At 54.2% G+C, this 19,959-nt stretch overlaps 1 protein-coding gene across 1 annotated transcript; it reads right to left on the reverse strand.

Moving 5' to 3' along the window:
• Nucleotides 1-2,112: 2,112 nt before the first annotated feature.
• Ttc34 (tetratricopeptide repeat domain 34) lies at nt 2,113-19,302 on the reverse strand. Its single transcript, XM_087906787.1, has 9 exons — nt 19,166-19,302; nt 17,607-18,438; nt 12,319-13,147; nt 10,546-10,771; nt 9,190-9,394; nt 7,967-8,133; nt 6,839-7,109; nt 5,957-6,171; nt 2,113-4,399 (listed from the first exon to the last, which is right to left on the reverse strand). The coding sequence occupies exons 2-9, from the start codon at nt 18,424-18,426 to the stop codon at nt 3,872-3,874; spliced, it is 3,261 nt and encodes a 1,086-aa protein (XP_087762913.1). The 5' UTR covers nt 18,427-18,438; nt 19,166-19,302; the 3' UTR covers nt 2,113-3,871.
• Nucleotides 19,303-19,959: the final 657 nt, after the last annotated feature.

Raw genomic sequence — 19,959 nt, forward strand, 5'->3', positions numbered from 1 at the left:
CTAATGGAACTGTTGGAAACATTGGGTTTGTGCTCTGATGGCTTCTGAGGGTGACTACCTGTGGGGAGGGCAGTCTCCACTGCAGCACAGAGCTGGGTTCAGAGCTTAGATCCCTCACCTGGAATTCTGGTTGTCTAACGAGAACAATTTAAGAAAGGATTTAGTTTAGAGCATTTGAAGGTCTGGTGTGGTGTCGGGGAGGTGTGGCGGCAGGAGCGTGAGGCAGTGGACCTCAGTGGATCTGCGGTCAGGAACAATGGTGAATCCTGAGGCTCAGGCCCCAGTGGTGGACGCTGATGGTCAGGCCCCAGTGGTGGACGCTGATGGTCAGGCCCCAGTGGTGGACGCTGATGGTCAGGCCCCAGTGGTGGATGCTGAGGCTCAGGCCACAGTGGTGGATGCTGAGGCTCAGGCCACAATGGTGGATGCTGGAGCTCAGGCCACAGTGGTGGACGCTGAGACTCAGGCCACCTTTTCCTTTTTACTTAGTTCAGGACCCCAGCTCACGGGTACCACCCCCATCCAGGGTGGTTCTTCCCTCTTTAGTTGAACTCTTTGGACATAGTGTTAGAAATAGGCTCAAGAGGTATTATCTCCTGGATGATTCCAAATCCAGGCAAGTTGATCCTGATTAACATAGATGGATCTTGTCATGAAAACGAATGTATGCCCAATTCCAGGCAGGTGTGGCCAAGTTTTACCTGCAAGGGGCTGGGGAGGGTGAATACGGGGCTAGTCTCCTGAGCAGAGAGGGGCAGCTGGCTGGTCTGATGGACACCTCAGAATGCTGTAGTATGTGATTCATGAGTTATCTTTACCCCAGGGACACTCACAACATCCTAACCACCACCATATAAACGGTGTTAAAGGACGCTCTGGAGTGGCTTCCCCCTCTGTCATGGCTGTTTCCCACTGCCTGCACAAGTAGGAAGGCTGGCTGTTCCGTTAGCCTCAGAGATCCTCTTGTCTCTGACTTCTCTGAAATTGAAATTACAGGTGTGTGGCACTCTGGCCTGGTGTTTTATTCACCCCAGTTATGGGGATTGAACCCAAGTAAAATAAGCACTTGACTGAGTTGTCTCCTCAGCCCCTTACTGAATTCTTATGAGAAAATTAGGGCATTGGACAGGAGCTGGACTCTGAAACTTGGGATAGGAACATCTGGATGGGCTGAGGTGTGAACTCAGGATTCCCAGACTTTCAAGTGACCCTCCTCCAGGGGCATATGGGGACACTAGCCTTTGTCGTCTGAAAACCCCATGGTCAGACAGTGCTAAATGACCTGGCTTTAGACCCTTAGCAGGACAGGTTTTAGGAACCCCTGAGTGAATGAAGACCAAGTTAGGCCCTTGAGGCTGTGGGTCACACGTCGTGACCCCTTCAGGAGTCCTGAGGCCGTGGCTCACACGCCGTGACCCCTTCAGGAGTCCTGAGGCCGTGGCTCACACACCATGACACCTTCAGGAGTCCTGAGGCTGTGGCTCACATGCCGTGACCCCTTCAGGAGTCCTGAGGCTGTGGCTCACATGCCATGACACCTCCAGGAAAACGGGTGGGGACAGAGTCGACGGTGACAGCCAACTGGATGGGGTGGCTGTGCACACACAGATCCTGATGAGAACTACTTGGCTGGAAGTGATTCATGGTTTGCCTGGTTCCGTGAAAGCTGGACTCCATGGTCCTGAGACACCGGAACCACACAAGGGCTGGACACCTGCCTGGGGCACACGGCTTGGGTTCTTTCCATTCCAGCCAAGCATGGAAGAAGGAGCTGGGAGATTGTGGGTAGGAGTCTGGGGGCTGTAAGGAGGTAGAGGGGTCTGTGGAGTGTAAGGTCCAGGACGGTGGGGGCCAGTAGCCCTGGAGACGGCCTGTTGGCATAAACTCCAGCTAGGGTGCACGCACAGCTGCCATAAACTTCCAACAAGATCTGCAGACTGCAGCGGTGCCTGATCTAGCCTGGGACTGTTTCATGAGACAAGGTGTGGGCTGAGGGACTTGGCCAGCTAAGGCTCACCTCCATCTTCAGGGACCAGAGGTCTGGTCAGGGCAGAGGTGGTGGTGAGGAGGAAACACTGTATCTCAGTTCACTCAACTGCTATGACAAAAATATTACAGGCTGGGAACCTTACTGAGATTTATTTATCATGGCTGAGTCCAGGCTGGGCACTGGTTTGTAGGTGACACCTTCCCACTCTGTCCTCACACATGGGTGGGCTGAAGTGTCTTACAAAGGCACTCACCCCATTCTTAAGGCTCCATCACCACAATCTAGTTCCCACCTGCAAGAGCCCACACGGTGGCACCATCCCCTTGGCAGTAGGACCTGAATGCACAAATTCTGGGAACACATTCAGACCACAGCAAGGTGCCAGATAAGCAGTGTGTGATGTTGTGTGTGTTTGCACATGTGAGCATATGCCAAGACCTTGTAAGATAGCCATGAGGTGCTGGGCGATGCCCCCTTGTGGCTGGAGAAGGAGAGGGCTGCGAGGAGCTTTGCCAGATTTCAGTACCTTCTTCAGCTTAGAATGACAAGGACTGAGATGTCCTTGAGTGGATGAATGTGACAAGATACCTCAGGTTGAGGGATGGCAGGAACAAAAGGCACAGGGTGGGGAAGGCATACCCAGGTGACAACTGCCTGCCACCTCCACTTTCCTGCTGACCCATCTTCAGCCACCAGGATTCTGTGGCCTTGACCTTGGTCTTGCTGGGTACTGGCAAGTGTCTGTAGTGCCAAGGAATGCACAGGTGGAGAGACGGACAGATGTGTGATGGGTGAAGGCAACCCGGGGAGAGGCGCACCAGGCTATCCTGGAGATTGTGGTGCGAAAGGCAGGCAGGAACCAGGCTGTGGTTCATGAAGCCTTTCTAGGTTCCCTGCTCCTCCTAGTCCTCCATGGAATGCATTGACCCATGGAGACAGAGTTTGGCAGGTCCCAGGTACTATAGCAGCAGGGAGGAGGGCTCTCACTCCACAGGGATGACAAGGAAGGGGGCTGCTAACTACATCCAGTCACTTCATTGCTGTCTGGGGATGGGCAGGATTAGGGATCTTGTGTATCTGATCCTGGGGGTTGGTCTGGCTCGGAAGTGAGTCAGTGAGTCTCTATGGGACTAAAGACTGCAGAAGGAAGGGGCAGAGATGGCAGCCCAGGGCAAAGGGAAGTGCTCAGAATTCAGGCACACTACCCTCACCCTCCCAGGAGAACCCAGGAAGGGGTTTGTGCCAGTTCATGCCAAGCAGCCCTGCCCATTGTCATGAATGAATGAAGCACCCCAGCCTGGTCTCTGTGACAGCTTTGGTGATGGTGGTAGTGATGGGGGCGGGCTGGAGCCCCATGACAGGGAGCAAGACAGGATGGGAAGTCTGCCTAGGTCTGGAAATTGCTGTCCCAGCTCAGAAGGATCAAGTCATATGCTGACAACTTGGACAGGCCTAGGCCAAGTGGAAGCCAGGGTCTCTCAACATCACAAGGATTCAGGGACCTGTGGAGGGAAGGGACTGCCTGGGCTGTGCGTGCTGCATGGACATGGAGGTACCCGGTGAACGGCCTTGCAAAGCCAGTTCCACACATGCATCCAGGAATCCTTGGGGAAGGTTAAGGCAGGAGTCAGTCCAGACCAGTCTAAGCAACTTCCTTTCCAAGGAGGGCTCCCCGGGACAGCACATCTTCCCCAGGACCCTGAGGTACCAGCCCTGATCTTGCTTATGGCTGCTCCAAGGCCAGGTGTGAGCAGAGTGCTGAGGCTGCCCACTTCAGTGGGGCTGTGAGTCATCCAGGACAGCCATTCTGCATAGGCAGGAAGTGTCTCCTCCAGTCCGGTAGCATAGGCCAGTGGAGAGAGCAGCTCTTGGATCTACTGGTCAGTGTAGTCTGCAGCCAGAGGATACCTCCTTGCGGGTTCTCACCTTCAGCCTCTTCAGCCCACGGTGGCTGGGGTCCACCAGGAGGCCATTCTGGGCTGCTGTCCAGGCCTCCTCATAGAGCTGCTCTTCTAGACAGCGCTGCCCATAGGTCAGGAACACACTGGCTGTGGGGCCTCGGCCAGGTTGTTCTGCCAGGCTGCTTTGAGCTTGGGCTGGTGACAGGGCCAAGGCCTGGGTGAAGGCCCCTGCGGCTCCGTCCGTATCCCCCAGACTCAGTAGCAGGCGACCCCGGGTGCAGAAATCTTCTGTCTGCCTTGGCAGGTCACTGTCCCCTGCACCGTTCTGCAGCACATGATCCAGGTCCCTGAGTGCCCGGTCATACTCCTGCAGCTGGGTTAAGCAGGCCATTCGGAGACGCAAGTAATAAGGCCTGCTGCCACCAGCCAGGACAGCCAAAGAACAGTATCCCAGAGCCCGCCTCGGCTGTCCTAAATCCAAGAGGTTGCTTGCTTTCTTGGCAGCGACCTGCGCCAGGAACACAGAGAAAAAGCAGTGTTAGCCTCTGCTGGTGTTTGGTCCCTTCCCTGTGCAGAAGACACACCCACTTCTGGGGGCCTGGATGTGGGTAGGGATGCCTAGAGGCCCCTAGGTAGACAACTCCATGTGACTGAGGGCTGGTCTAGTATGTTTGCCTCCCCTTGGTCCCAGGGCTCTGCAGAGTCACTGCTACGGGGCTGCAAACACAGCGTGCCAGTTGGTTAGGTCAGATGTTTCTGCTAGGAGGACTGATGGGTCCGGGGTTTCATAGGAACAGGGAACCGGCTTTCCCTCATGGGGTACAGTGCCTTCTCCTTGCACTAGATTGAAAGCTCCCAGGCAGGGCTCTAGGCTTTGAGGTTCACACAAGAGCATCTGCTCTTCTTATTCCCTGCTGTGTGACCTGCAAGAAAGAGCCTCTTGCCCTCCCTGCCTAGCTGCCTGCTCCTCGTGACTGCGGGGTGCAGCTAGAAGGGACTTAGAAACCACCGATGCAAAGCAAAAGATCACCCCAGCTCTGCAGGAGCTCCGCTCCGCCCAGCTCAGGAACGGGTACTGACTGTGTAGTCATTCACTGGCACAGTATATACAGCGGGACTGCTCTTGGTGGGCGGGTCTAGAGCGAGGCAGGAAGCTAAGAAAGACCACTTCCGGTTGGTTCCTGTTGCTGGGCAACCGAATGCTGCCTCGCTAAACCCAGACCCTGGGACCCAAGACCCTTAGGTCTTGGGGTCTCCCTAGTGTTTTCTCGATTCTCCCCTTCAATCTTCGGGACCTCCCCAGGCCCTGTTCGAGCTCCAGGAACCCCGTAGCAGCGCCCTCAGCGCCTACTGCCCCTCCCCAACTCAGAATTTCCCAGTACTCACATAGCTTGGGGATCGGAATTCCCTTTCTGACTTTTTTTAGAGCTTCAGGATCCCACTTCCCATCCCCTCCAGTTCTGGGACTCCTATCTGGTACCCAGGACCTCAGAGACATCTCTGACCCCGATCCTGTGCAAGCTTCTCTGGGTTCCCTGACACTCCACCTTCCCCTTTCTCTTAGCTCACAGTCCACATCCCAGACCCCTGTCCCGAGGCTTTTAGACCCTTAGAATCTATACTGTAGAATACTGTTCTACAGGTATGCCCTTTTCTATGCCACTCAACTGGCAGAATTCAGAGAATGGAGAGACGGAGGCATTTGGAGAGACACTTGTTTTGCCTCATGTCAACTCTTGACGCAATGACCCTCAGACTCCAAGGCCTGGACTTGTATACCCTCCACTCCTGCTCTTTCCAGTCTGAGCTGGGTCCTGGGGTGGGCCTTGAACCGGGGTAAGGTGCCCAAGTCATCTGTGGCTTGCATGCACAAGCAAAGAAACAGAGTTAGTGTTTCCAGAAATCTTCCATGACCACATCTGGGGTTTCTTATTCCACCCCACCCCAAACCCAAGGAAACCAGCCAACAGCAAGGAGGGAAGAGCTACCTGGGGGTAGGCGTGGACTTCTGAAGCTTGCGGTTCTGGGACAAGGTCAGCATGGGGCTTGTGGGAGTGCTACATACCTGGGTGAGACTCTGCCGCTCTGGGGATTCAAGGAGACGCAGGAGGAAGCTGAGGTCCTGGGTGTCTGTCTCTGCCAGGCACTGCAAGTCATGTGCAGCAGCCGACACCGCTCCCTTTTTAAGCTGGAGCAGGCCTCGCCGGGCCTGGGCAGCCTCTGATGAGGGGCTGAGCTGCAGAGCCTCCTGCAAGTGGGTGCCAGCCTCCTGATACTTGCCTGTGGGAATCAGCGGAAGACAGTCAGTGTGTGTGTGTGTGTGTGTGTGTGTGTGTGTGTGTGTGTGTGTGTAAGAGGTATGCCCAGGAAGGGGGACATCTAGCCCCAGGGAGCTACTTTGGTGTCCCCTACTCTGTCTCGGTTGGGGTACAGTTGATGGGAGCAAACTCAGCCCCAGTCATAGCAGAGCTGTGGGCAGCCCCTCTAGACTTTGGAGGACAAAGGCAGATGACAGAGAGCTTCCTTTCAAACAAGGGGTGACAGAGAGACATGCATGGCCCATGTGGATGCACAGGCCTTTTGGGTCTTCCCTCTGCCAGCAAAGGGATCTAACTTGGGAGAATAAAGCCAGGCGGTGGTGACACGCCTTTCATCCCAGCACTAGGGAGGCGGAGGAAAGTGGATTTCTAAGTTTGAGGCCAGCTTGGTCTAAAGAGCGAGTTCCGGGATAGTCAGAGCTACATAGAGAAACCCCGACTTGGAAAACAAAACAAACAAACAAAAAAGCCAGAGAGTTGCCATTCCACAGGCCCTACAGGGGTTGGAGGTCACGGGATTTGAAAACATTGACACCATAATCCAGGGACTCTTCCTCCACTTCCCAGAGAATAACAGAGGATCAGGAGTGTGGGTCAGAGGCCCGTGTCCCCCGCTCTTACACACATACCCAGCCCTGTGAGGATGTCCGTGAGAAGCAGGTGCCAACTGGGCTGCGCAGGGTCAATTCTAATCAACGCCTCCCCCACGACAAGGAGGCTCTGGGTGTCCCCCTCCCCGAGGAGGCTTCCAGCGTCCAGCCACTGGTTCAGGAGGACCTGGCAGCGGGTACGGAGGCCCTGGGTGAGGGGCAACTGAACTTCCGGCTTCAGGGAGCGGATCTCAGAGATCACAGTGCCGGGATCGAGCTTCAGGGCGGAGAGCATGTCCTCCACAGCTTCCTGCGAAGGGAGGGAGGCCTGTAAGCGTGGGCGTGGAGGGTTTTACCCCCTTTCTTCAGTTCTCTTCTCAAATTCTGTCTGTGGAGTCTCAGGGGGTCTGTCCCACCCGGCTTCCCACCTTCCCTATCCTGACTATCCCGGCCTACCTACCTGTTAGTGTTCAGGCATCTGTACTGGCCTGTCCTTGGGGTCCTCACAGGATACGATCTCAACTGTAGCCACTCCTGTGCACATTCACTATGTTCCCTTTTAAAAGGTGGGCTTTGCCCACCTCCCCTCCCTCTCTCTCCTTCTCCTTTCCCATCTCCTTCCCTTGCTCCTCTCCTCTCCTCTTTTCTCTCTCTCTCTCTCTCTCTCTCTCTCTCATCTCTTTCTCTTCTGCCACTTTTGTCCCCAGAGACTGATTTCTCTCCCCCCCCCCCCCCCCCCCCCGCTCTTTCTGCCTCTTCTCTCTCCTCTCCAAATAAACCTCCTATGTGAGCCTTGTTGCATGGTGTGATTTCTCTTCGTGGAGTTTTAAAATAAGTTACAACCTGCACAGGTTTATCTAAGATCCATTAGTTGCCCCAAAGGCTTGCATATCTATCCCTGCAGACTGAGGCAGGAAAGCGTGAAAGGTGAATCTGTGGGAATGTGACCCTTGTTCTCTGCAAGTGCTTGTGGGCAGAAGAGTTCTGACGTGCACCCTGACGGATGGAGTGTTATAGGTCGCCATTTTGGGGGTGACTTCTGCCAGGCTCCTAGCTGCACAGGCTCATATGGGCCCTGTCACTGGAAGGCCTGAACTTGCTCACCTTCCTCCCCGGTCGCCCTCATGTCTGCTTGCCTAGGCCCAGGTGGGGAGGATGGGTTGGCACCTGAAGCTGGTCCAGGGCCAGGTGCACGAGGGCTCGGCCACACAAAGCTTGCACATTCCTTGGCTCCTCCCGAAGCATGGAGTTGAAGTCAAACATGGCAGTCTTCTTCTGACCCAGGATCCCGTAACAGCGGGCTCGGGTGAGGAGGGACTCATTGGCCTGACTCCCTGAAGGAAGTACATGTGGTCAGGACATGGCTTTGGCTAGAGCTCTTGTACAGGGTCCCATATAGTGTCCAATCTGGGTGGGCAAAGGGATACAAGGTCCACCCTGGGGTGCTAAACCTCCATTGGGTACTAAGACAGAGTTAGGCCACCAGGGTTACTGGTCACAGGGCAGAAGCTCCCAACCAGGAGCCGTGGGGCCTGGGAGAACTAGTGGATGGTTGGGGTGTTCTAGGAAGGTCCAGGCCACTGTTTTGGTGGAAGGGGGTAGGACAAGTTCATTAGGTCAGGGCAGAGAAAGGAAGGATGTGATAGGTAGAGTGAGGCTCAAGGTGGGTGGCTATTCCCAGTGAACTCTGGGCGGTGGGAGCCCTTCCTTAGACAGACCACCTCTGTCACACTCCTGTACATCTGCCTAGTGTCCCACACAGGGGACCAAACGCTCCCTCTGCAGGCCATTCTGGGCCGTGACCTTCCCCTGCCACTGGTGACCTGCTGGACTGAGTACACCAACCGCTCCCCTCCCTCCTCCCACGGGCTCCCTTCCACCTACTCTGAGGAGCAAGCGGTGGGGAGGGGCCAGTACAAGTCACCAAGAAGCCACCACGATCGGAATGCAGGGCTACACGACTCCCACCCCACCCTGCCCGGCTCCAGGGACTTGTCCTTACACCGTGGCACTCGAGAACTGCACTTCAGCATGCTCGGGGAGCCTGCTGCAACCCAGATGAGAAGACTTAGCCGGATGTGGAGGCCAGGTATGGGCATAAAAAAACTGCCACTACTGTGAAGGGCTCAGGGGAGCCGAGGTCTGGCCTACACCTCAGAGGGGAGGAGGCAGAGCAGAGTCCAAGCTGGCCCGGGCCCTCCTCAGGCTCTGGTACGCTCACCAGATAGCCAGGGTTCAGCACGTAGGTGATCTTGGTAAATGGTCCCATCTCATCTACACTGTGGTGTCTCAAGGGCACAGGATTGTGTGGAGCAAGCTTGTCTTCAGATCCCATGTCCCCCATGCATCTGGCACAGGATTAGACGCCTGGCACTGGTGGGGGTTGCTACCTGCAGCAAAGATGGCCAGAGAGAGGTAGGCGATGGCTTCCCTAGTGTGGGCCTCGCTCTCTGGCCCCCCTGGCCGTGTCCGCAGTATGCTTAATGCCCGTGTGTGACAGTGACTTTGCAGCAGCTTCAGGTCCTCCTGGTGGAAGATGTCCAGAGTGTGCTGGAGACAGGCAGTGTTTCCAGACTGGGCCACCTTCTTCACCAGCTGTGGGACAAGAGAGGAGTCATTGCTGTGATCTCCGTTGTTCCTTGTTTCTTACTACCCACGCCCTTCCCAGCCCTGGCTGCTCTGAGTAGGTCCTGGCTCTGCATTCACAAGCCCGGGATGGGGGAAAGCTATCTATTTTGAGCACTGGAAGGTTTTCCAGGAACTGAAGCCCCTGGCCATTTAATCCCTTAAAGGTATGTTTGTCCTCCATTTACTGTGCCTCCTCCTGAGAGGACAGGGAAGTCAGGAGCGGAGAAGCATAGAATGCAGCAGCAGAAACTGACAGGTGGGGTGGGCTCTCCTTTTCCCGAGTCTTGGTGTCGTCCTCTGTCACGTGGGTGGAGACCCCACCCCAACATGCTGACCCCAGGAAGGTTTAAATAAGTTTGAGCAGGAGACCTCAGAACAGCAAGTGATGGGGACTCTAGGGAGCTGCTCATAAGGTGTGAGCAAAAGCCAAGGGTCTGGCCTGACTCTAGCCAGGGGTTCTCCTCAGGCACAGACAAGCTCCTCTCTCCATGATTCCATCCTAGGAGACACAACACTGTTCCTCGTGGGCCTGGTGCAGACTCCTGACCCTGGCAGAGGGGGATTGATTAGTTCCAGGTTGCTGCCCATCCTTCTGCCCAGGGGATCATGGTTCAGGAGAATGAAGAAGCTGGCTGGTCCCTCAACTCAGACTTCACAGCCGGAAATCTCCCCAGAAACATGAACTGTGGACCTTGGTGCAAACAGAAAGCTCACAAAGCCTGGGTCAGGTCTTAAACTCTACCATTCCAAGAGCAGGTGTTCTCAGAGGCTGGGAAGCAGGGGTCAAGAGTCTAGTAACGCTGCACCTCTATTCCAGGCAGAGTTAGGCTTGAGTAGGAGCTCAGACTATGATCCTTGGTTCTTGGCCTTCACCATTACACCACAGGCAAACCAAATAGGAGCACCTACTGTCTGCAGGTGCCTCTCAGGTCCTGACCACTCCCTCAACCAATGAAGGCCAGAGAGGTGAGGGATGGCCGCAGGTGGTGGAGTGGGGCTTAATTTGCCTATTCCAAAGCCTAGGCTGTAGGAAGCAGATCTGGGGCCATGGGATGCATGGTGTTCTCCACAGAGCAGTGCCAGTTCCTATACACACAAACCCACCCCGGTCTTCTCACCTGGTTGGCATCATAGCAGAAGCCCCTCCTCAGCTGAAGCAGGGCCAGTCGCACCAGCACAGGGGCCGCTTGGGGCCTCCGGGACAAGGCAATCCGCAGGGATTTGTGAGCGTCATCCAGGCGGCCCAAGAGGTACAGGGCATCGGCCACCAAGAGGCAGGAAGTCTCATCCTCTGCATCCAGCTCCATCAGCAGCATGGCCAGCTGGTAGACACCACAGGCATCCCTATGGAGAGGGTGGTTCAGTGTGGGACAGGCCTTTTCCTGTACCCCTACATTGCTCACAAGGTCAGGCCTCAGGTGACTCTTGCCCCCAAACATGCCTGTAGTCTGGGTAGCCCCTCTCCTAATGGGCTGCAGAGGGAGGACCACATCACCTCTCTTCAGATTCCTAACCTGCCCCTTCACCCTCCCCACGCTCTTTCCACCACCCCACAGGGCAGGCCTTCGGCAGAAGAAGGGACCAAAGCCACCTAAAGAATCTGAACAGATCCTGCCTCAGTTTCCTTTCTTATTAATATAAGAATTGATGGTTTGGCTTCACTGGGTTCACCACAAAGAAACATAACAGCAATAGGAATCCACACCAGGGCAGAGGAAGCTCAAAGGTAGGTATGGGGTGTGGACTGACAGTGGTGGGTGAAGGCTGGGCAGAGGGAGGTACATCCCTCGGGCAGCAGAATGTCACATGAGCTGGGAGGGCAGGGTGGGTGGTACCTGAAGTCAAAGACCCTTCCTGGGAGGGGTCTCCAGAGCCAGAGCTACACCTGTCCCCGCTTTGAGACAAGCTGTTTTGGAGACAAGGTGTCACAAATATGTTTAGCAACAAAGGGAAGCATCACTCAAGTTTAGGAGGAGAATGCAAGCTGCAGCCGCAGCAAAAACTCTGTATCTGGAGGCATTTCACATGCACAATAAGAAAAGGCTAGAATGACACATTGCAGGGGTCTGATGTTCAGAGGATCTCATCCTTCCCATTTAAAAAGGAAAACAATGGGGGCTGGAGAGATGGCTCAATGGCTAAGAGCACTGGCTGTTTTCCTAGCGGTTCAGTTGCCAGCACCCATATGGTGACCGCAGCTGTCATTCCAGTACCAAGGTCTGAAGCCCTCTTCTGGCTTTTGCTGGTACTTCAGGCATGTGATATGCATATAGGCAAGCAAAACAAAACGGAAAAAAAAACACAAAATAAAATGTAAATACTTCATTTTAAAAATTGTGTGTGTGTGTGTGTGTGGTGTGTGTGTGTGTGGTGTTTGAACGAGTGCAGTTGTCCTTGGAGGCCAGAGGCAAGGGCTCTCATGAAGCTGGAGTTATAGGCTGTTGTGAGCTACCGTATGCATACTGCTGGAAACTGAACTCAGGTTCTTACTAACACTTGTTCTCAACTCTTAAGCCATCTCTCCAGCCCCCTGATCTTTTCACTGCTTACTTTTTTGTTTGTTTGCTTTTTTTGTGTGTTTTTGAAACAAGGTCTCACTTTGTAGCCCAGGCTGACCTGGAACTCTATAGCTCAAGCTGTCCTCATGGTGATCCTCCTGTATCAATCTCCCTAGTGCTGGGGTTGCAGGTGTGAGCCTCCACCTAACTTAATGTATTCCTAACATTAAGGGGAGGAAGCCCACAAGGCACCACTTTCTGAGACCCAGGATCCTGAGATCTCAGCCCTGGTTCCAGATTCCCACTGTTAGCCACCCAGTCGATCCTAGCACGGTTTTCTATCAGACATCCCTACCTAACTTCCCCCACCTCCATTGCGGGGCAGGCTCTCACCCCTCCTGCGCCTGTGCAGCAGGGCCCGCACCCTGCGCAGCCTTCCTCGTGCAGCCGGGCGAGCGCAGCAGCATCCTGCGGCCCTCCTCCCGCAGCACGGTCAGCAGCAGCCCTCGCTGGTTCCAGGGCACGTAGGCTTTGGCGACTAGCAGTGTCTCCTCCGGCCGCAGCCGGCAGGCGGTGACATAGTCCAGCGCGCCCAGGAAGGTGCTGCCCTCTAGTACCCGCAGCAGCCCTCGGCCGCACAGTGCACGCACGCAGCCTTCCGCGTGCGGTGCCCCGCGCTCCACCACCTTCTGGAAGTCCTCGCGCGCACGCCGCTCATCACCCGCGTGCAGCGCGCAGAAGCCGCGCAGCGCCAGCAGCGGCGCGAGGTCTCCGGTGCGGTCCCCGTTGCGCTCCCCAGGACGCCTGGGCCGCAGGAGACGCTCACACTGCGTGCGAGCGCCCGCCACGTCCCCGGCCAGCAGCAGACACTCGGCCAGGCGGATCCCTAGCGCGGGTCGCCTTCTGGCGGGAGCCACGCGGAGCAGGACCTGGAGCGCGTGGGTCACAGGAACCAAGAGCTCGCGGTCCGCGTTCTCTCGCAGCTCCCGGCGGCTTCGCACAGCCTCCAGGAAGCGGTCGAAGCCCACGTCCGCGGCCTCCTGCGCCTGAGCCTGCACGCGTTCGCGGTCCTCGGCCGACAGCAGTGCCTGGAAGTGCCTCCGTGCTCCGGCGGGACTCTCACGGAAGGCCTCCTGTAGGTCCAGCAGCACGTCCCCCGCTCGACCGTCCAGGAAGAAGGCCGCAGCTGCGCGGGTGACCAGCAGGGCCGCCAGGTGCTCACCTGGGGAGAGAAACCTGTATTGCTCTGTCTTCTTTCTGTCAGCTCACGTATCTCCCCTAAGTCCGCAGGTAACCCAGGACCCTGGAACCACAAGGACGACCCCAAATGGCGCCCGTGAGTGATGCCACAGCATCCGGGCCAGCACCACAGCTGGTGCCACCCAGCACTATTCCCCCTGACTCTGGGTAGGCATCACCTCTCAGTCCCAATCAAAATTTATTTACATTTCCTTCCGCCCTGACTTCCAGCGATGGGTTTTAGTTTCCTTTTCAGGGATGTAACCCCACCCAATCCACTCCGTGAAACTGGGATTCTGAGTCTGACTTTGTAGGGTCACCAGTCCTGGAATCTTGCCTCCTACCTTATTGGGACCCAAAGTTTTCCTGTAGGAAAACAGAGATAGCAGAAGGAGGGGCTCAGTAATCTGAAGCCCTTACCCGAAGAGCGGATGGAGGTCACTGGCTGAATCTCCTGGTTTCTATCCCTTCCCATTGTTGGCGTGGGGGTTACAGTGATGGACACTCCCCAAGGTGTGAGGATGGATGTGGGGAGCACACTATCACAGCCCCGAACCCAGCAAAATGACAGACAGTTTGCACAGACTGACCAAGAAACCCGCCGCCAACAGGGTCCCCTGTTCAGTCCTGGTGGCAGAAGCCAAACGTGTAAACAGAAGAAGGATCAACCCTGGAAACAGCCACACTTCCTTCCAAGAATGCAAACACACACACACACACACACACACACACACACACACACACACACACTTTCGATTTCTTCATCGTCCTACAGGCCGTTAAGGCTCTATTCATTTTTTCTCTTTTTAAAAATTTATTTATTATGTATATAGTGTTTTGGGCACCAGATCTCATTACAGATGGTTGTGAGCCACCATGTGGTTGCTGGGAATTGAACTCAGGACCTATGGAAGAGCAGCCAGTGCTCTTAACCTCTGAGCCATCTCTCCAGCCCCTTTTCTTCTGTTTTTCGTATCAGATTATCTATTTTATTTAAAATTTTGCTGACCAAATTTTAAATTTTGCTGATTTTCATTATTGTTTCACTTTCCAATTAATTTCCGTTATTTTGGGGGGTGATGCTGGGCAGCAAATCCAGTCTGCATACATGTTAGGCAAACATTTCACCACTGAGTTATACTACCCCAGCTAGTATTTTTTAAGTCGTAGACCAGACATTTGAGAAATGCCCTGTTAAGACTCTCATTTAATTATGCTCCTCAGATGAGGGCTGAATTTTGTATTCGTAACCAGTTAAATTGCCTGGACTCAAACTCTGAATTCTGTAACACAAATAATTAAAACCCAGAGATAGAAATTGGGGTTCAATCTGAAAACCAGAAAAGCCAGGCCAGTAGAGAAGCCTTACCTCTACCAAGGCTGGGCGACCACAAACTAAGCGGACTAAGCCTCTCTCTCCTCCCATTTTATATTCCCTCTAGTGCTGGGTTTAAGGGCGCGTGATTCCCTAGTACTGGGATTAAAGGTGTAGGCCGCCACCACCACCTGGATTAGTTTCTACATTAATACTGTGTAGCCCAGGGTGGTATTGAACTCACAAAGATCCATCTGACTCTGCCTCCCAAATCCTGGGGTTAAAGGTGTGTGTCACCACTGCCTGACCTCTAGTGGCTTTAGCTTTGCCTCTGGTCTTCAGGGAAGATTTATTTAAAATACAAGTAATAGACCACTACAAAATTCCGTCTCTTTGTCTTCAGAGCCAAATTCTCTTTTTAGTACCTGATGCTTCACACGAACCATATTGTCTCTCGGCGTGCATCCAGTTCAGCAATCAGCCATGGGTTTAACATTAAGATTTTGGACCGCATCCCTCCTGTGGCCCCCTCCTCGGGACTTTCTGTCCAGGAGCCCACTCTTTTTCATCCCGGAATTCTCTGACGTCCTCTCAAGCGGGGTAAAAACGTGGCTTTCAGTTGTACGCATGATTGCAGAGATGCTGGAGCCACATCTCACCACGCATAGCCACAGCCTCACCACGCATAGCCCCCGCTTCCCACCCCCAGGCAGCCACCATCCGACACCTTCCTTCAAATACGTGGCTTTTGATATTTCATCCAAAACAGGTAGCTGGTGCCCGTGGGGCAGGTGACCTGTGAGGAGCCGGATCCGCCCTTAGCTTAGCGATGCTGATGGCCGGGACTTCTAAGACGCTGTCTCACTGCTTTCATTTTTGGTTTTCTGGGGTTTGTTAATTAATTTCCTTTCTGATCAGTTGTGTAAAGAAAATGCTTTTCCTTGGCTGCACTTCTCCTCCATCTTGTTGCCACGGTGCTGGATATTTTCCCCAGGTTTTGTTGCTACATTTTCTCTTTGGGGAAAAGTTTTTGCCGATTACTTTATTTATTAATCTTACCGATATGTAGGAAAGCCACAAATACTCTGCATAGTGATTATTGTTAATCTTTTTGCCATCGTGTATTTTGAAAACAATCTCTTCTCTGCTAATTGTCCTTTCTTTTACATTTTACAGTTGTGGGAGAAACTTTTAGTTTTATAAACTGTATTACAATTTTTCGTTGTTTCTACTTTTGTATCTTTAAAAACATTGAAAGTTTGTGTATCCCGATAAGCCTCTCTGCTGATGCACAATCCAGATCAGACCAAATTAAACGGAATTAGAAAAGGCCCAGTTTAATGGGTAAAACACTCCCGGATGGTGTTCTGCCCCCACAGAGAAACACCAGAAAATCACGTCTGGTTTCTTGGGGAGGGGGAGTTTAAATCTCCCGTGGGAGTGGTCTTGAGCATCTTTGGGGGAGAGGTCATCGTTTGGCAGACTTCCTGAGATGCGGCAGGGTTTGGAGAGAGATGGGGAGGGGGCTTGAGGTAGAACTTTCACCAGAACATTCCAGACTCTTTGGATATATGGATGCCAGGAGCTGGGGTGGGGCTTCCACCAGAACAAAAAAAAAAGTTATTTATTATTAAGTTTTTGAAGGGGACAGGGTGTTTATATGTAGCCCTGGCTGTCCTGGAACTCAGTCTGTAGGCCAGGCTAGCCTCAAACTCAAAGATCTGCCTGTTTCTCTCCACCCTCACCCCAGTGCTGAAATTAAACATATGTGCCACCAGCCTGGCAAGATTTATTTATTTTCACTTTTATGTGTGAGTGTTTTATATGCATGTATATCTGTGCACCATGTGCACGCCTGGTGCCCGTGGAGGTCAGAAGAGGGCATCAGATCTTCTGGAATTGGAGTTTCAGATGGTTGTGAGCTGCCATGTGGGTCGTGGGAGCTGAATCCAGGTCTTCTGCGAGAAGAACCAGTGCTTTTAATGCTGAGCCAGCTCTCTAGTCTCATATGTTCTTTTATTATAGTATTGAACATGGCGAATCACATTATTCTGGAAACATGAACTTAGCAAGTCCAATGTTATTTGTTGCTTTTGTTTGTTTTGAGACAGGGTCCCACCGTATAGCCTGACTGGCCCGGAACTCACTTACGTAAACAAACTGGCCTTGAATTCACATCCATCCTTCTGATCCTGCTTCTATATCCAGAGTGCTGGGATTACAGGTGTGTCCCATCACATCCAGCTACAAGGCCTATATGACCTTTTGCCGACCACACACATCAGAGCCAGGACACGGAACCTCCAGTTCTCACCAATTCCTTCCTGTTCCTGTTTATGCTCCGGCCGGCAGGGACCCTGGCATTCAGCAGACACTTTGTCCCTCCTTGCCACATCCCAGCAACTTTGTGTGGCCACAGCTGACCACAGACTGAAGTCCATAGAAAAACCGGCTAGCTGAAAGAAATCTTTACTCTTTACAAGTTGATTGTCTTAGGTGTTCTTTTACAGCCAGAGAAAGCTGCGGCCGTAGGGTTGCTCTCCCAGTTAACCCCTCCCAGTCACGTCTTTAAATCGTCTTGGTCCACAGCATGTGACTCAGTGATACCCCAGATTCATTATTTCACTCTTGGCAACTCTTCCCTCAGGCCCGAGGGCATAGTCTCCTGTCTGCCATCTCCCTCAGCCCCCACCTTCCTAGTGCCCTCGCCCAGCCTTCGGCCTTCCCAGCACCTGTCTCCTTCAGCTTCCCTCAGACTCCTTCTGACTTCCCAGTCTCCCAACCTCCTCCCAGACTTCCAGATCCCAGCAAGTCTGGCCTGTTTCTGACTCCTGAATCACACCCATACACAATACCAGAAGAAGCATGGTTGAGGCTCAGCTGAAAAGCCACCTTTTCTGGGAAGCCCTCTCTGCTAACAGCCAGATTTGTGCCTTGCATTTTATAAGGCAAGAACCTTGTTTGCTCCTTTCTGGGTTCTCTGTCTTTTCACTGTGGTGTCCCCAACTCCAGCCCTAGCCCTTGCCCCACCCCCAACTCTGGTCCCACCACAGACAGGTTTTAGCTGTGGTTGGAGTGACAGTCGCCACGGCTCCCGGGGGATGTGACTAGTGATTCACTGTCCTACCTTGGGGTCTGCTCCCCGCTGGGTCAGGCTGAAGGTCCCGGCTGCACACTGCCAGGCAGTCTTCAAATCTGCCTCTAAGAAACAGAGCTTTAGGTGACATGGAATCTACCCAGCTACCCCTGGGGTTCAGGGCCTTCAGGAGTCCCCGGCAGTTGGTCTCTTGTGGGTCGCTGCTCCCCGTGGCCTTCAGGAGTCCTGAGAGGTAGTCCTGGAGGGTGCCAAGTAGCGTGGGGAGGTAGGGCTTCTGGTGGCTACGGATGAAGGCCACCGTCCGGTCTGCACTGGAGGCATAGGTCTGAAGATAGGCAGCTATGCCCTCATTGACCTGGTCCACAGAGAGGACCCAGGCCAGGGCACGGGTCAGCTGTAGCTCCAGGGTCTGCTGGGAATGTGCATCCAACAGGGCATTGCAACGCTGTACCACCTCCGTGTGGCGCCCGTGGGCCAGCAGGCCAGCTAAAAGGTACAGAACAGTGGCAGGGTGGTCTGGGTAAATGGCACCAAGGAAGGCAGAGGCCAGTGGCCCTGTCAGGGAGACCACGGCCATGCCATCCCAGTGGATATCAGGAATCTGACTGTCCCCACGACACCAGGCCTCCAGCGTGGCCACCACAGGTGCCCCTGGGGCCTCAGCCAGGACAGCCTGCACGTGCCGCACGGCCGAAGGGGCATGACAGCTGAAGGCCGCCAGGTAGAAGCCTGTGGCTAAAGGCAGCTCCCCAAGGGCCAGGTGCTTGTCCCCTTCCTGGCAGAGGCAGACCACGAGCTCCTGAGCTGACAGCATGGTCTCAGTCCCCACTGGTCCGTGTTCGGTTTTCATGAGTACCGATACCTACAGAAGGGGAATTGTATTAGTGTCCAAGGTGTCACGTTCACCTGCCCCATAGCCTCTCTTGAGTCTGACCTCAGAGCAACCTCCCAGCTCCTGCTACTGAGACCTCAGACCCTGTGTAGACCCTGCTGGGTGGAACCTGGGACCTGGTCACTAAAGAGACATTTTGGGAACCCCTTGACAGGCTGTCTCCATCAGCTGGACGTGGGTTATACCAGGGCCCATCAGTTTGGGTTCCGAGTTACTACTCTTATCTCTTGAGCCTCAGTTTCCCCTTTGTCAAGTGGGATAGGACCCTGCCTACTGCTGACCCTGTCAGGTCAGCCTCAGGAGGCCTTGGTGTCCATGTCTGGGGAGCAGCTGAGTGCTTAAGGGGTCAGGGCCTGGGCATAGTCTGGGACACCTGGCTCCCTGTCAGGAAGGCAAATGACTGCAGTGTCTTGGAGCTCCAACCCAGCACTGCACCCCCACCAACCTGCTCAAGTCTGGGGGATGCAGGCTGAGGGCTAGGTAGGGCCATGAGGTGCCTGCCAGGTCTGGATCTGGGTGTGGAACGGCACAATAACCCATGGTGAGTTCTGAGGTGAGACCCCAGGACTAACTTGTCCTCTAACCCTGGCCTCTGACCCCAGGAACTACTCTCGGCCTTTTATTTCCTGGTCCCCAAATGCTTTCAGTGAAGAGCCCCAGCAAGCCCTCCCTGACAGACACATGTACTCCTGCCTACCCTCAACGCTTCCACTCACAAGCTGAATCAGCCAGGTCTGGGGATGGAGAATCTCTGACGACTCAAATTAGGCTGGGACCAGGGTTGGTGGGTGCAGCCGCTGGTCAGCCCCAGGCACTCTGGGCCCCTTTAGAGACACAGAAGCAGGAGAGGCCAACCTCCAGTTTCCAGGGAGAATAGCAACACCCCACAAAGCTGCCTGGCTGCTCAGCTTTGCCCTCTAGTGGCCAGACATGCTCAGGCCCAGTACGCACCTCCCCAGCCCTTGCAGTGGTAAGAAGAGGGGAGGGCGAGGAAAGGAGGCGAGAAGAGGGTTCTTGCCATAACCTTGGAGTAGAGAATCTAAGTCTTGGAGGAGGGAAGCTCAGGAGAGTACAGCCTCTGGTTCTGGGGGAAGCTGCCCGATGACTTGTGCTAGTCCCCGCCCTGCCCATTCAGACTTTGTCTCTGTACCCCAGAACTCAGCCTTAGCAGTTCGGATAGTGTGATCTCCACACCACTCCCACACCTCTCCCTTCAGGCCCCTGTCCACTTTGGTGTCCTGTGGGTCTTCTCACTTGCCCCCAAGTCCCTGACCCAACAACCTGCTTCTTGAACTGGGCAAACGGGCTGGGATGCATTTCTGTGCCCACAACTTGTTCCTGGTATCGTGTTGGCTCTAGCAGCCCTGGTGAACTCCTCCTCCTCCTTGGTGGGGATGGCCAGGTATAGTTTGGGGATTGGGGCACAGAGTTCAGTTTTGGAAAGAGGGTGTAGATGCTGGGACCTGAGAATCAGTCCAGATTCAGTCAGTT

This window comes from Myodes glareolus, chromosome 6 (genome assembly GCF_982192425.1).
Source record: "Myodes glareolus chromosome 6, mMyoGla1.1, whole genome shotgun sequence".
NCBI classification, from domain to species: Eukaryota; Metazoa; Chordata; class Mammalia; order Rodentia; family Cricetidae; genus Myodes; species Myodes glareolus.

What these genes read in the sequence shown, in the direction of transcription:
- Ttc34 (XM_087906787.1), bottom strand. Translation starts at nt 18,426, where the DNA reads ATGAAAACCGAACACGGACCAGTGGGGACTGAGACCATGCTGTCAGCT. An exon ending in GCTGCACAGGCGCAGGAGGG is followed by an intron (nt 10,772 to 12,318) that starts GTGAGAGCCTGC and finishes CCCTCTCCATAG; the next exon opens with GGATGCCTGTGGTGTCTACC. An exon ending in GGACATCCTCACAGGGCTGG is followed by an intron (nt 6,172 to 6,838) that starts GTATGTGTGTAA and finishes TGATTCCCACAG; the next exon opens with GCAAGTATCAGGAGGCTGGC.